This window comes from Schistocerca americana, chromosome 9 (assembly GCF_021461395.2).
Source record: "Schistocerca americana isolate TAMUIC-IGC-003095 chromosome 9, iqSchAmer2.1, whole genome shotgun sequence".
Lineage (NCBI taxonomy): Eukaryota > Metazoa > Arthropoda > Insecta > Orthoptera > Acrididae > Schistocerca > Schistocerca americana.
Genome location: NC_060127.1, coordinates 59,798,791 through 59,814,593, shown reverse-complemented (window position 1 = coordinate 59,814,593; position 15,803 = coordinate 59,798,791). Strand labels below are relative to the sequence as shown.

The 15,803-nt window shown below is 45.1% G+C and overlaps 1 protein-coding gene and 1 non-coding gene across 2 annotated transcripts in view; both read right to left on the bottom strand.

Moving 5' to 3' along the window:
• LOC124550895 (UDP-glucosyltransferase 2-like) overlaps window positions 1–15,803 on the bottom strand; it is a 104,459-nt gene that overhangs the window by 22,641 nt on the left and 66,015 nt on the right. The window contains exon 3 of the mRNA XM_047125672.1: window positions 7,571–7,793. Coding sequence (XP_046981628.1) covers window positions 7,571–7,793 — 223 coding nt within the window. The remainder of the gene's footprint in view (window positions 1–7,570; window positions 7,794–15,803) is intronic.
• Window positions 8,951–9,025, bottom strand: Trnap-cgg. Its single transcript has one exon. It is a non-coding gene; the product is annotated as a tRNA-Pro (tRNA).

Genomic DNA, 15,803 nt, shown 5'->3' with positions numbered 1-15,803 from the left:
AGTGTTCAGTTACAAGTGTTACATCCCAACAGCAGTATAATGACCGCAGAGCGGATATGCCTGCTGTTTATAGTTAAGCTAGAACAGGTTTACAGGATTCATTGCACTACAAGTACAGTTTAATTATTCTAGGTGTTGTGTAAGGTTGTCAGCAGTACATGTTGGTGAAAGTGTTTGCTGTTTCAGTGAGTGTGTGTTTCGGTAGTGCTGTCTGTGTTGGTGTACGAATTGGAACTGCTGTCTTAGGTGCTTCGTGTGCCTTGCAGTGTTCTGTTATACGGCGGTGTCTGTCTGTATTCGTCATGTAATGTCCTTGAAGCATCATCAGCGATTTTATTTGTTACCTCGTCTTTGTCTCTTATTGCCCGTATTGGTGTCTGATGTGCTGGTCTGTATCGGTGACAGTGCAAAAGTATGTGTGAAGGTAGGAGACGAGGTACTGGCGGAGGTAAAGTTATGAGGACGCGACGTGAATCATGCTAGGATAGGTCAGTCGGTGTAACACTTACCCAAGAAAGGCAACGGTCCCGAGTTCGAGTCTCGGTCTGGCACTCACTTTTAATCTGCCAGTAAGGTTCATATACAGCTGCTCGCTCGTCTAAAGATTCTCACCTGTTGTTGTTGTGGTCTTCAGTCCAGAGATTGGTTTGATGCAGCCCTCCATGCTACTCTATTCTGCGCAAACTTCTTCACCTCCAAGTGACTACTGCAGCCTAACATCCTTCTGAATCTGCTTACTGTATTCATATCTTGGTCTCCCTCTAAGATTTTTACCCTCCACACAATATTAAATTGCTGATTCCTTGATGCCTCAGAACGTGTTCTACCAACTGATCCCCTAACCCAGTCACGTTTTGCTACAAATTCCTCATCTCCCCAATTCTATTCAGTACCTCCTCATTAGTTTGTGGTCTACCCGTCAAAAGACTGGAAAATTGCTCAAGTTACACCAATACCCAGAAAGGGAAATAGGAGTAATCCGCTGAAATGCACTAACGTCGATTTGTAGTAGCGTTTTGGAACATACACTATATTCGAACATTATGAATTACCTCGAAGAAAACGATTTATTGACACACAGTCAGCACGCATTCAGGAATCATCGTTCTTGTGAAACACGACTAACTCTTTATATTTATGAAGCAATGAGTGCTATTGACAGGGGATGTCAAATTGATTCCATATTTTTAGATTTCCACAAGGCTTTCCAAACTGTTCCTCACAAGCGTCTTCTAACCAAACTGCGTGTCTATAGAATATCGCCTCAGTTGTGCTACTGGATTCGTGATTTCCCGTCAGAAAGGTCTCAATTCATAGTAATAAAGGAAAGTTCTCTGTATCACCAGATTTCGAAAGCTTCTATTCTCTTTTTGTCTAAACTATTCATCGTCCATGTTACACTTCCATACATGGCTACAGTTCATACAAATACTTTCAGAAAAGACTTCCTGACACTCAAATCTATACTCGATGTTAACAAATTTGTCTTCTTCATAATCGCTTTTCTTGTCATTGCTAGTCTACATTTTATATTCTCTCTAATTCGACCGTGATCAGTTATTTTACTCCCCAAAACAGCAAAACTCATCTACTTCTTTAAGTATGTCATTTCCTAATCTGATTCCCTCAGCCTCACCTAATTTAATTCGACTTCATTTAATTACATAAAATTAATCGCCGGTAAAGCAAATGGCAGACTGAGATTCATTGGAAGAATCGTAAGGAAATGCAATCCGAAAACAAAGGAAGTTGGTTACACCCAAGTTCGATTCCCGGTGGGGTCAGGGATTTTCTCTGCCTCGTGATGACTGGGTATTGTGTGATGTCCTTAGGTTAGTTAGGTTTAAGTAGTTCTAAGTTCTAGGGGACTGATGACCATAGATGTTAAGTCGCATAGTGCTCAGAGCCATTTGAACCATTTGAAGTAGGTTACAGTACACTTGTTCGCCCACTGCTTGAATACTGCTCACTGGTGTGGGATCCGTACCAGATAGGGTTGATAGAAGAGATAGAGAAGATCCAACGGAGAGCAGCGCGCTTCATTACAGGATCATTTAGTAATCGCGAAAGTGTTACGGAGGTGATAGATAAATAGTGGAAGACTCTGCAGGAGAGACGCTCAGTAGCTCGGTACAGGCTTCGAGGACATACCTTCACCGAGGAGTCAAGCAGTATATTGCTCCCTCCTACATATATCTCGCGAAGAGACCATGAGGATAAAATCAGAGAGATTAGAGCCGGCCGGCCGGAGTGGCTATGCGGTTCTAGGTACTACAGTCTGGAACCGAGCGACCGCTACGGTCGCAGGTTCGAATCCTGCCTCGGGCATGGATGTGTGTGATGTCCTTAGGTTGTTAGGTTTAATTAGTTCTAAGTTCTAGGCGACTGATGACCTCAGAAGTTAAGTCGCATAGTGCTCAGAGCCATTTAGATTAGAGCCCACACAGAGGCATACCGACAACACGAACAATATGAGACTGGAAGAGAAGGGAGAACTGATAGAGGTACTGAAAGTACCCTCCGCCACACACCATCAGGTGGCTTGCGGAGTATGGATGTAGATGTAGATGGAGATTATCCTCATTTCGCTTTTATTGAGACATCAGATTCGCACCTAACGACTAGAAAGCTGCACAGGTCATACCAACACCCAAGAAGTGAAATAGGACTGCTACCCTTACAGAATTAGGAGCTACCACACTGACAGAAAATTGCACCAAATCGGAGGGGCTGTCGTCGACCCTTAACGTTTTGTAAGAATCCATCTGACTTGGGGGTTGCAAGCCACTATGGAATAGGAGGTAGGTGCGATCCCGTTGTGAGGATTCGTCGGCAAAGGGCTGTAACGCATTCTGACGTGAATGTAAAGGCTACATGCATTGGCCAGATCGCTGTGGGAGCGCCTGTGTGCCTGGAACCCTGAACAGCTACCTGCACGACTTCGTGGGGCGACCCGTGGGGTGAGGGGCTGGTGGGGAGTGGGGACTCTGAGCGACCTGGGACTAGCGCGCCGGTACTGTGGGGTCTCTTGCTGGCGTAGAGGGTGTGGGTTTGGTTGGGGAACGCCTCACTCCACCTGTCCTCTGCTGCACTCTTGTCAGTCTGCCACCTGACACTATAGCCCACAGACACTGCGCTGTGTTCCGCGGGGCTGCGAGGCGCACATGTGTTGCACACTGCCAGCCTGCTGTTGGTACACCGCATGTGTTGAAACACAGCTCTTAAATGCCGCAACAGCTAGTGCATCTCCAGTGCATCAGCCCTTACTAAATAGAATATGATCCCTTCTTCCCTGCAACTTCTGTTACAGTGTGGGATGGACTATCCCTTTTTGACCTGTGTTCTGTGGTATGCATTTGTTTTGAGTTGACTGTGTACATATGTGTTTTTTTGTGTGTCATATTTCGTAAGTCTTACATACACAGCTTTTTAATGTCATACAGTCCGCAGCCATTTTTTTTCAATGTATACATATATGCAACAGTAATTTCCCATTGTTTATGGTAATTAGAACAACTACTTTGGGTATGTCATAGAATAAGTATAATTGCCAAAGTGAGCGACATAAACTGAGGCGACAAAATTCGTGAGATACCGATATGATCATACACACATGCAGTTAGTATAGCATACACAAGGTATAAAAGGGCAGTGCATTGGTAGAGCTGTGATTTGTACTCAGGTGTTTCATGCCAGAAAGTGTCAGATTTGATTATCGCCGTACGACGGGAATTACTAGACTTTGAATTCAGACTGGTAGTTACAGCTAGATGCATGGGACATTTCATTTCGGATATCATTAGCGAATTCAATATTCTGAGATTCACAGTGTCAAGGATGTGGTGAGAACACCAAATTTCAGTCATTACTTCTCACCACAGACAACGCAGTGGCCAAAAGTCTTCACTTAACGATCGAGAGCAATAGTATTTCCTTACAGTTGTCGCTGCTAACAGACAAGTAACACTGCACGAAATAACCACAGAAACCAATGTAGGATGTATTATGACAAATGCACTATGTGATCCAAAGTATCGTGACACCCCCTCCCCCCAAAAAACAAGTTTTTCATATCAGGTGCATTGTGCTGCCACCTACTGCTAGGTACTCCATATCAGCGATTTCAGTAGTCTTTAGACATCGTTAGAGAGGAGACTGGGCGCTCTGCAGAACTCCAAACGTGGTCAGGTGATTGTGTGTCGTTTGTGTCATACCCCTGTACACGAGATTTCCACATTCCTAAACATCCCTGGGTCCACTGTTTCCAATGTGATATTGAAGTGTAAATTTTAAGGGACACGTGCAGCACAAAAGCGTACAGGCCGACTGACAGAGACCGCTGACAGTTGAAGAGGGTCGTAATGTGTAGTAGGCACACATCTATCCAGACCATCACACAGGAATTCCAAACTGCATCAGGATCCACTTCAAGTACTATGACAGTTATTCGGGACCTGAGAAAACTTGGATTTCATGCTCCAGCGGCTGCTCATAAGCCACACATCACGCCGGTAAATGCCAAACGACGCCTCGCTTGGTGTAAGGAGCGTAAACATTGGACGATTGAACAGTGGAGAAACGTTGTGTGGAGTGACGAATCACGGTACACAATATGGTGATTCGATGGCAGGATGTGGGTACGGCGAATGCCCGGTGAACGTCATCTGCCAGCGTGTGTAGTGCCAACAATAAAATTCGGAGGCGGTGGTGTTACTGTGTGGTCGTGTTTTTCATGGAGAGGGCTTGCACCCCATGTTGCTTTTGTGGCACTATCACAGCACAGGCCTACATTGATGTTTTCAGCACCGTATTGCTTCTCATTGTTGAAGAGCAATTCGGGTATGGCGATTGCATCCTTCAACACTATCGAGCACCTGTTCATAACGCACGGCCTGTGGCGGAGTGGTTAACGACAGTAACATCCCTGTAACAGACTGGCCTGCACATAGTCCTGACTTGAATCCTATAGAACACCTTTGGGATGTTTTCGAAACGCCGATTTGGTGTCAGGCGTCACCGACCGACATTGATACCTCTCCTCAGTGCAGCACTCCGTGAAGAATGGGCTGACATTCCCCAAGAGACCATCTAGCATGCTGAACGTGTGCCTGCGAGATTGGAAGCTGTCATCTAGGCTAAGGGTGGGCCAACAACATACTGAGTTCCAGCATTACCGATGGATCGCGCCACGAACTTGTGAGTCATTTTCGGCTAGGTGTCCGGATACTTTTCATCACATAGTGTATATCCGTTAGGACAATGTGGCAAAATATGCGTTAATTGGCTGTAGCAGCAGACAACCAATTTGAGTGCCTTTACTAACAGAACGACATTGCCTGTAGTGCCTCTCCTGGTCTTATGGCCATATCAGTTGGATCTTAGACGACTGGCCTGGTCGTTTTCTGTAGGTAAGAACTGATAGTAAGATTCAAGTGCGACGCATACCCCACAAAGCCAAACGCAAATCGGCAATGAGACTGTGCAAGCTAGTGATGGCTCCATGATGGTGTATTTACACGGAATGGACAGGTCCTCAGGTCCAACTGAAGCGATCATTGATAGGAAATGCTTATGTTTGGGTACCTCCAGACAATTTTCAGCTATTCATGCAGTTCATATTCCCAATACTTTGTGGACGACTGTGCGCCATCTCACCAGGCTACAATTGTTAGCAACTGGTTTGAAGAACATTCTGGAGTGAATGATTTGACCATCCAGATTACCCACCATGAATCCTATTGAACTTTTATGGGACGTATCTGAGAGGTCAGTTGAGGCACAAACCCCTGTACTCTCAAAACTCGCAATTATCGACGCTATGGCTCAATACGTCTACAGGGGACTTCAACGACTTGTTGAGTTCATGCCATGTCAAGTTGGAGCACTATGCCGTGCAAAAGGAGACCCGACACGATACTGGAACGTATCCCAAGGCTTTTGTCACCTTAGTGTAAAAATACATACACTACTGGCCATTAAAATTGCTACACCACGAAGATGACGTGCTACAGACGCGAAATTTAACCGACGGGAAGAAGATGCTGTGATATGCAAATGATTAGCTTTTCAGAGCATTCACACAAGGTTGGCGCCGGTGGCGACACCTACAACGTGCTGACATGAGGAAAGTTTCCAACCGATAACTGATACACAAACAGCAGTTGACCGGCGTTGCCTGGTGAAACGTTGTGATGCCTCGTGTAAGGAGGAGAAATGCGTACCATCACGTTTCCGACTTTGATAAAGGTCGGATTGTAGACTATCGCAATTGCGGTTTGTCGTATCGCGACATTGCTACTCGCGTTGGTCGAGATCCAATGACTGTTAGCAGAATATGGAATCGGTGGGTTCAGGAGAGTAATACGGAACGCCGCGCTGGATCACAACGGCCTCGTATCACTAGCAGTCGAGATGACAGGCATCTTATCCGCATGGCTGTATCGGATCGTGCAGCCACGTCTCGATCCCTGAGTCAACAGAGGCGAACGTTTACAAAACAACAACCATCTGCACGAACATTTCGACGACATTTGCAGCAGCATGGACTATCAGCTTGGAGACCGTGGCTGCGGCTATCCCTGCGATGGTGAACTCAACGACGAACCTGGCTGCACGAATGGCAAAACGTCATTTTTTCGGATGAATCCAGGTTCTGTTTACAGCATCATGATGGTCGCATCCGTGTTTGGCGACATCGCGGTAAACGCACAAGGGAAACGTGTATTCCTCATCGCTATACTGGCGTATCACTTGGCATGATGGTATGGGGTGCCATTGTTATGGGATGACACGTCTCGGCCACCTCTTGTTCGCATTGACGGCACTTTGAACAGTGGACGTTACATTTCAGATGTGTTACGACCAGTGGCTCTACCCTTCATTCGATCCCTGCGAAACCCTACATTTCAGCAGGATAATGCACGACCGCATGTTCCAGGTCCTGTGCGGGCATTTCTGGATACAGAAAATGTTCGACCGCCACCCTGGCCAGCACATTCTCCAGATCCCTCAGCAATTGAAAACGTCTGATCAATGGTGGCCAAGCAACTGGCTCATCACAATACGCCAGTCAGTACTCTTGATGAACTGTGGTATCATGTTGAAGCTGCATGGCATGGGTAGCTGTACCTGTACACGCCATCCAAGCTCTGTTTGACTCAATGCCCAGGTGTATCAAGACCGTTATTACGGCCAGAGGTGATTGTTCTGGGTACTGATTTCTGAGGATCTATGCACCCAAATTGCGTGAAAATGTAATCACATGTCAGTTATAGTATAATATATTTGTCCAATGAATACCCGTTTATCATCTGCATTTCTTCTTGGTGTAGCAATTTTAATGGCCAGCAGTGTATTAGCGGTGATACCAGATGGTGACCTTTCAATAGTTACAAAGTGGGCTCTGTGCTATACTGGTACTGTACAATTCTTCCAGCGTGGGTGCAGCGTAGGCGTTTGGTACGAGCGTTGTCAACTGCTTGATAAGTAAACTCGTAGTAGAGATACTGGCTGACTTGCATTAATGGAAAGAGGTAGGTACAGAAAATGATGCACGATGTCGTGCACGTACCCAGGATGTCGTTCTGGGGCGCCCACTTGATGATCTTGACGTTGGGCGGCTGACCAGGCAGGGAGTCGGACTCCCACTTCCAGAGCACCTTGTGGGGCAGCGTGGCAAAGGCCTCCAGGAAGGCGCGCCTGCTGGCTTCGTCCAGCTTGTCGCTCCGGATGTTGCTGCCCAGGCTCATGAAGATGGCCCCGTCTTTTGCTGAGTCCAGGAACTCCTTCAGGTCCTGCAGTGAAAAAAGTAAATGTTTGGTAATGATCGTGATGATATTAATATTTAGAATCTCGACGATGATGTCTTTAAGGGGATCTGGATGTCGTAAGGCTCCAAAAAATGGATTTTTTTAAAAAATTCCTGTGATTCCTTCTGATTATCAAAAAATATACATTACGTATAGTACCTCATCATTTTCGTGTTTAAATGCAAATTAAAGAAGATGCGGTGCGTGAGTTGTAGGGAAGCAGCCTACTTACGCCATATAGAATTCATATGCTTTCCATTGTGTGCCACCTGGTCCGCTATAATCAGCTATGACGTCACGAATGTTGGGCAGTACCTTAAAAGTAAAGTAAATAATCTGAAAAATTAATAGCGTGTCAGGAACGATGCTAAAATGATAATGTGTTAAGTTTTAGTTGTAACTTTAACAGTTTTCGAAATTTGGACGTGTTACGTAAAAATCATCGGCGCATCAGGAAGAGCTAGAAACTTCAAATTTTATATTCGGATTCCTTCCTCACTGTAATTTACTGGAAACAGCATGCTGGTTCTCACAAAGTAATATTACGGTTGAAATTCATGGTTTTCTGTTTTTGTCTCCTAAGAGTATGGAAGCAAGACAGATTAAGTAAGTGATTAGATAAAGCTAGGACGTTTAGATTTACGTAGAATGGAGATACGCTATAATAACAAAGATGTGAGAAGTTTCCAAAACATAGCTATAAAATTATAGCTGTAGCGTCTCTCCAAAGAGCACGTTCAGAGCTCATCTATTGCGTGCAGTGCAACTAAAATAATTCTCTCGCCAAAAGTATTTAACCTAGCCACATCAGAATTTTATTACAGATACTTACCTGTGTGCTGATAGCACAATTAAATTGAGAGCTTCATTGGCCTTCAGCGAATGTAGCAATTAATTATTTAGTAACTTGAATTGGCTTTTTTCCAGCCCAGCGGCTAGTCTGGAAGGCAAATTTTGTCGGCTGCGCCTTCGGCGGTCCGCACCGCGGCTACATAAATAAGAACGCTGCGATCTAGAGATGGGCAAACTGAAACACGAAACTGTTTCGAAACAAATGAGACAGTAAAATGTAGTCAGAATGAGATTTTCACTCTGCAGCGGAGTGTGCGCTGATATGAAACTTCCTGGCAGATTAAAACTGTGTGCCCGACCGAGACTCGAACTCGGGACCTTTGCCTTCCGCGGGCAAGTGCTCTACCAACTGAGCTACCGAAGCACGACTCAGGCCCGGTACTCACAGCTTTACTTCTGCCAGTATCTCGTCTCCTACCTTCCAAACTTTACAGAAGCTCTCCTGCGAACCTTGCAGAACTAGCACTCCTGAAAGAAAGGATATAGCGGAGACATGGCTTAGCCACAGCCTGGGGGATGTTTCCAGAATGAGATTTTCACTCTGCAGCGGAGTGTGCGCTGATATGAAACTCCCTGGCAGATTAAAACTGTGTGCCCGACCGAGACTCGAAGGTCCCGAGTTTCACGAAATGGTATGTTGTGTTTCAGTACCTGTGCCGAGCCCGAATCTCGTCCTACACAGAGCGGAATGAAACATCAGTTTCGATACAATTAGTCCGATCCAAGCACAGGTGGACTGAAACAGCCTTATTTTGAAACAACGATACAGTTTCTGTGTCTGGCTCGAGATCGAATCTGGTCCGGTTATCCGAGACAGGGGCGGAATGAAACACCACTGTTTCGAAACAGTGAACCACAACCGTTCCGAAACACTGAAACAGTTCCACGTATCGATACACTGTATCGAAACATAGAAATAGTGGCCAAGTCTACTGCGATCTAGAGCAGGGGTCTCCAAACGTTTTAGTCTGCGGGCCACATTGATTCCTCCACTAAGTCATAAGGGCCAAGATCTACCTAGTGGGATTAAAGAACCCTAACACTCCATGATCACCGTAATGTAAGGCTAAAAGAAAGATGAAATTGCAAAAATCTAAGGTTGTGGGAATAGCTAACACTGAAACGAACTACGATTTTTATTTATTTACATAATTTTGATTGGTGGACGTACCTGACCGAATTTCTGGCATATTTTATACTGGCGAATTTCGCCGACAAAAAAGTATGTCACTGCAAATTCTTCACGATAGCGTCCTGCACAAGTTAACGAAATCTCAAAATCATTGTTAGCAACACTATTACTACAAGACGTAACTGAGGTAGAGTTTGTCAACGCATTGTTATTTCAAGCAGCGCAACAATAAGTTTAGTTATGTAGTCTTGTAGCGAGTAGCAGAGCTAGAGCATATATTTGATCTGTTGCGTGATTGTGTCTATGTTGCGAGTGTCTCACGAGTTTTTTAGTGTCTTATGCGCTTTACTAGTAGGTGTGGGACAATTCAAAGTTTAAATTCGAAGAGACAAGGAAATTCTGAAAATAGAAATACGTAAAGAAAGTGAAACCTTGCTTAAGAAGCATCTTCCATAATAATTGATTACTAAGGCTAGACGCCGAAGTGGCGTCCATTTGAAAGACTTGCACCAGACTTGTGAGTAGAATAAAATGCAAAGAATTTTTTTACTTAAAATGTTTTCGCCAAACTAGTCTTTTAACCGTTTTTTTTCACTATCGCACGGAGAATGGTCTGTCTGTTTATTGTGGATAGCCCCAAGTTTAACTATGACCTTCCGCTTTGTGCAGATAGAGCTCCGACAATGTTGCGGTGTATTGGTCGCGATAGGCAGTATAGGCACCACCTCAAATACACTCCTGGAAATTGAAATAAGAACACCGTGAATTCATTGTCCCAGGAAGGGGAAACTTTATTGACACTTTCCTGGGGTCAGATACATCACATGATCACACTGACAGAACCACAGGCACATAGACACAGGCAACAGAGCATGCACAATGTCGGCACTAGTACAGTGTATATCCACCTTTCGCAGCAATGCAGGCTGCTATTCTCCCATGGAGACGATCGTAGAGATGCTGGATGTAGTCCTGTGGAACGGCTTGCCATGCCATTTCCACCTGGCGCCTCAGTTGGACCAGCGTTCGTGCTGGACGTGCAGACCGCGTGAGACGACGCTTCATCCAGTCCCAAGCATGCTCAATGGGGGACAGATCCGGAGATATTGCTGGCCAGGGTAGTTGACTTACACCTTCTAGAGCACGTTGGGTGGCACGGGATACATGCGGACGTGCATTGTCCTGTTGGAACAGCAAGTTCCCTTGCCGGTCTAGGAATGGTAGAACGATGGGTTCGATGACGGTTTGGATGTACCGTGCACTATTCAGTGTCCCCTCGACGATCACCAGTGGTGTACGGCCAGTGTAGGAGATCGGATCGCTCCCCACACCATGATGCCGGGTGTTGGCCCTGTGTGCCTCGGTCGTATGCAGTCCTGATTGTGGCTCTCACCTGCACGGCGCCAAACACGCATACGACCATCATTGGCACCAAGGCAGAAGCGACTCTCATCGCTGAAGACGACACGTCTCCATGCGTCCTTCCATTCACGCCTGTCGCGACACCACTGGAGGCGGGCTGCACGATGTTGGGGCGTGAGCGGAAGACGGCCTAACGGTGTGCGGGACCGTAGCCCAGCTTCATGGAGACGGTTGCGAATGGTCCTCGCCGATACCCCAGGAGCAACAGTGTCCCTAATTTGCTGGGAAGTGGCGGTGCGGTCCCCTACGGCACTGCGTAGGATCCTACGGTCTTGGCGTGCATCCGTGCGTCGCTGCGGTCCGGTCCCAGGTCGACGGGCACGTGCACCTTCCGCCGACCACTGGCGACAACATCGATGTACTGTGGAGACCTCACGCCCCACGTGTTGAGCAATTCGGCGGTACGTCCACCCCGCCTCCCACATGCCCACTATACGCCCTCGCTCAAAGTCCGTCAACTGCACATACGGTTCACGTCCACGCTGTCGCGACATGCTACCAGTGTTAAAGACTGCGATGGAGCTCCGTATGCCACGGCAAACTGGCTGACACTGACGGCGGCGGTGCACAAATGCTGCGCAGCTAGCGCCATTCGACGGCCAACACCGCGGTTCCTGGTGTGTCCGCTGTGCCGTGCGTGTGATCATTGCTTGTACAGCCCTCTCGCAGTGTCCGGAGCAAGTATGGTGGGTCTGACACACCGGTGTCAATGTGTTCTTTTTTCCATTTCCAGGAGTGTATTTGGCGGGCCGGATACCAGGGATGTCCGGCCAGCTAACGCGGGGCGGTTTGCCGTCCCTCGCGGGCCGGTTTCGGCCCGCGGGCCGTGGTTTGGAGACCCCTGATCTAGAGTCAGGCTCCATTTCTCTTCTAGATTCGTATCAGCGCACACTCCACATCGGAAGCCGCGTCGCGTTTGCGCAGCTACAAGGCATAGTCTTGGATGCCGTATTATGTAACTCTGTATGCACGTAACAATGAGTTCGAATTGGAGTAAAGTGTTAATTGCAGAACGACTCCAGTGATTTATTCTCAGTTTGTGTATGTCGTATTTTCATGTGTCGCTGCAGGACAGACCTACCATTACTAGCGTGGCGTTTGATCAGTATTAACATCAAATTTTGGCGAGCATTCACTTTGAACATTTACATCGATAACGGTTACTGAACAGTTTCGTTATCTAGGGATAATAGGAGCCGCGCAATAGACTCTGAACAACTCTGAGAGTACAATAGCTGATAGTAGCATTGCTTGGTTAAACATTAATTTGTTTGGAATTTTATGCTTTATCGTTTTCAGAATATAGTGTAAATTGTTATAGTAAACTGCATTTTCTATGAATCCCACACATCATCCTATACCCTCAGCATAGCGAACTTCAATGATCAATAAATCTATTTCTCCATCACAGTGGGCACAGTGAAATTTAATTACGGGCATCACGTTTTTGCTAATCACTTTCTTGTTGTCCGCAGCTCGTGGTCGTGGGGTAGCGTTCTCGCTTCCCGCGTACGGGGTCCTGGGTTCGATTCCCGGCGGCGTCAGGGATTTTCTCTGCCTCGTGATGACTCGCTGTTGTGTGTTCTTCGTCATCATTTCGTCATCATTGGCTCGCAAGTCGCCGAAGTGTGCCAGCTAAAAAGGACTTGCAATACGGTGGCCGAACTTCCCCCGCATGCCATACGATCATTTCATTTCACTTTCTTGTTGCCAACATAGTAGTTACAGAGCCTGTGTTGAGAATGGCAATAATACAATAGAAGATATAAATTTTCCACCCGCCGCCCCACAGAGTGCCTAGGTGTCACACTACTGTCAAACACGAAGCCTTGCTATAATGTCCCATAATGGTTATTTCGGAATCGCTATTTCCATAATAACTCATTTGTGTAATATCCTTGAAGAACATGCCGAGTCTACAATGAGCAGGGACTTATTGTCGATGCGAGTAGATTACTTGACTTTGCTCATGTTTTTTGCGTGTGTTCGTGTTGTAAACTTGTTGTTGTGAATGCATTTTCAAGCATTTTGCATCGTAAAATGCCAAAAGTGAAGAAGTTTAATTGCAGTCATACATTTTACGATGATCCACTTGATCTTTGTTGGAAATGGTAAAAATGAAGAAATTGTTTCGTCGCAACAAAGCGAGGTTAGGCCTAAAAGTTCGTCAGGCAGTGCTTGAAAACGCAGGTTGAAACACCTTGCCGAAAATGAACGAGAAGGTGTTGTAAATAATGAAAATAACTGGTACACTTTAATTAGGAAGTGCAAGGTTTCAGAATTGTTTTCTTTTTCTTGCTAAATGTAAAGCTGTACCAATGAAAAATAATTTACGTTTAATGAGGACGTAAGTAAGAGAGAAGGCCTATCTAGCAAATTTGTATTGGAATGTGAAGTGTGTAAAACAACGAAATGTACAGCGACATCTCCTATAACATGCACAAAATGTAGGACATGAATAATCGCCTTCCTTATGCCATGAGACGTTTTGGCAAGGAAAGAAAGGCAGCCCAGATGTTGTGTGCTATAATGGATTTTCCATCACCAGTTGAAACAAATTTGAGAGCTATTATAAACGTTGGCATCATGCCCTAACAGAAGTCAGTGAACATCTATGCGGAGGAAACCGAAAGATGCCATAGATGTTTGTCAGTCTACTGATATTGTTGCTGCATTGGGCGGTTCCTGCCAGAGGAGAGACTATGCGTCGCTGAATGGAGTTGTCACTGTTACCTCTGTAGATGCAGGCAAGTTGATGCACTGTGAATGCCTGACAAAACACTGCCAAGGCTGTGCCAGTAACGTAAATGAACAAATGGTTCAAATGGCTCTGAGCACTATGGAACTTAACATCTGAGGTCATCAGTCCCCTAGAAATTAGAACTACTTAAACCTAACTAACCTAAGGACATCACACACATCCATGCCCGAGGCAGGATTCGAACCTGCGACCGTAGCAGTCGCGCGGTTCCAGACTGAAGCGCCTAGAACCGCTCGGCCACTCCGGCCGGCCAAAACACAGAATCCGAATTGAATCTTCAGTAGTTGCATTTGGGTCTGCTTGCCAATAATTGCTTTTGTAGGCCTGTCTGGTTTTCAGACTGGTGTTATAAACGCTGTAATATGTTTTAATGAAGGAGTAACAAGAAAATTAAAAGCCGTGGGCAGACTAGGCATCAGAACTCGGCGCAACATGAAAAGTGGGCTGCTACAAGTGGACAGTGTAACATTATGTGATTGCCTTATCATTTTAAATCATTCACTAATCGAGCAGTCGCTCGGCAACAGCTACAGTCAGCAAATAATGTTGCGAGAATGTAAAAGGTGAACGACCTGTGACGTAACTTGTTTATTGTCGAAGCGCCGTCAGAGATGCTGTGAGTTGTTGACTTTGGAAACCGCGGCGCGAAAAACGGACAGAAGAAGAACACTTTTTTACACTTTTTTTTTTGATGTACGAGATATTCTCGATGAACAGTTACTCATTCTTCTCTTGTCTCCTGTAACTTGTGTCGGACGCGCATGTCTTGCCGCCGTATTATTATTGTTAAAAATAATATTGTTCTAGTGTAAAGTAAATGTGTAATACTAAAAGTGCCTAGCAGTAGATTTATTGTGCGACGTGTATGTGAAAACGTCGAAGGAATTGTTTTCATTACGAGAAGTGCCAGTCAAAACGGCATCCATGTTAAATCCTTCATGGCAGTGTAAGTTCGTCTATTAATTGCCATAAATTCAGACTTAAATGGAACTGGTGTATGGACTATTTATTTAATATAGAATCTATGTCTCACTCCTTCATGAAGTTATTTAATTTTCTTTATGTTTCTTCCAAATAGAGAGTTCACAGTCACGAATTCTTTCGTCGAGTTCGGACGGAAGTTGCATGCGGCGAAATATTTTCTCCGCGTCATATTCTACTGGTAAATGCATGATAAGCTACGGTCCCTTAGGAAATTCATGTTGAGCTATCCAAAAATAATTATATTTTGAAGAGGCATTTACTCTCTTCCGCAATGCAACTTCCGACTGATCAGACGATCCAACAAGAAACAGCCGCACACGGTCGGCGTTCGCAAATATATTTCCACCGCTGATTATAGCTATATGTTACAGCACAAAAGTAAACATATTGTTATAATTAGCGGCTACGAACGGGGACATTTATAACTGTATGTTTATGTATACACATTACGTAAACATATCGTTATAACAGGCAACGTCTCACTGACGCTGAAAAAGCTGCTGAAACCATGAAAAAGAGGCCAGAATACCAAAGAAAGGAGAAAACTAAAGAAGATGAAATGACACACAGAATCAGCAAGGTTATGGAGCTGAAATGTTGTGGCATGTTGTCATTGAGAAGGAAATGACATGCAAATCTTTAGTTTCAATTTCTCATTATCAAAGTTTATATATACTTAGATATCATTATCCCATCCAATATTGCGTGAATAATAATATAGTGCTTTCCAACACAGTGAACCACATTATTCAAGAACTGTTAAAATTTTTAAGCTGGGAACGTCATATTTTCTTAAAAACTGACTACTAAAAACATTTCATTAATACACAAAATAACAAATTGG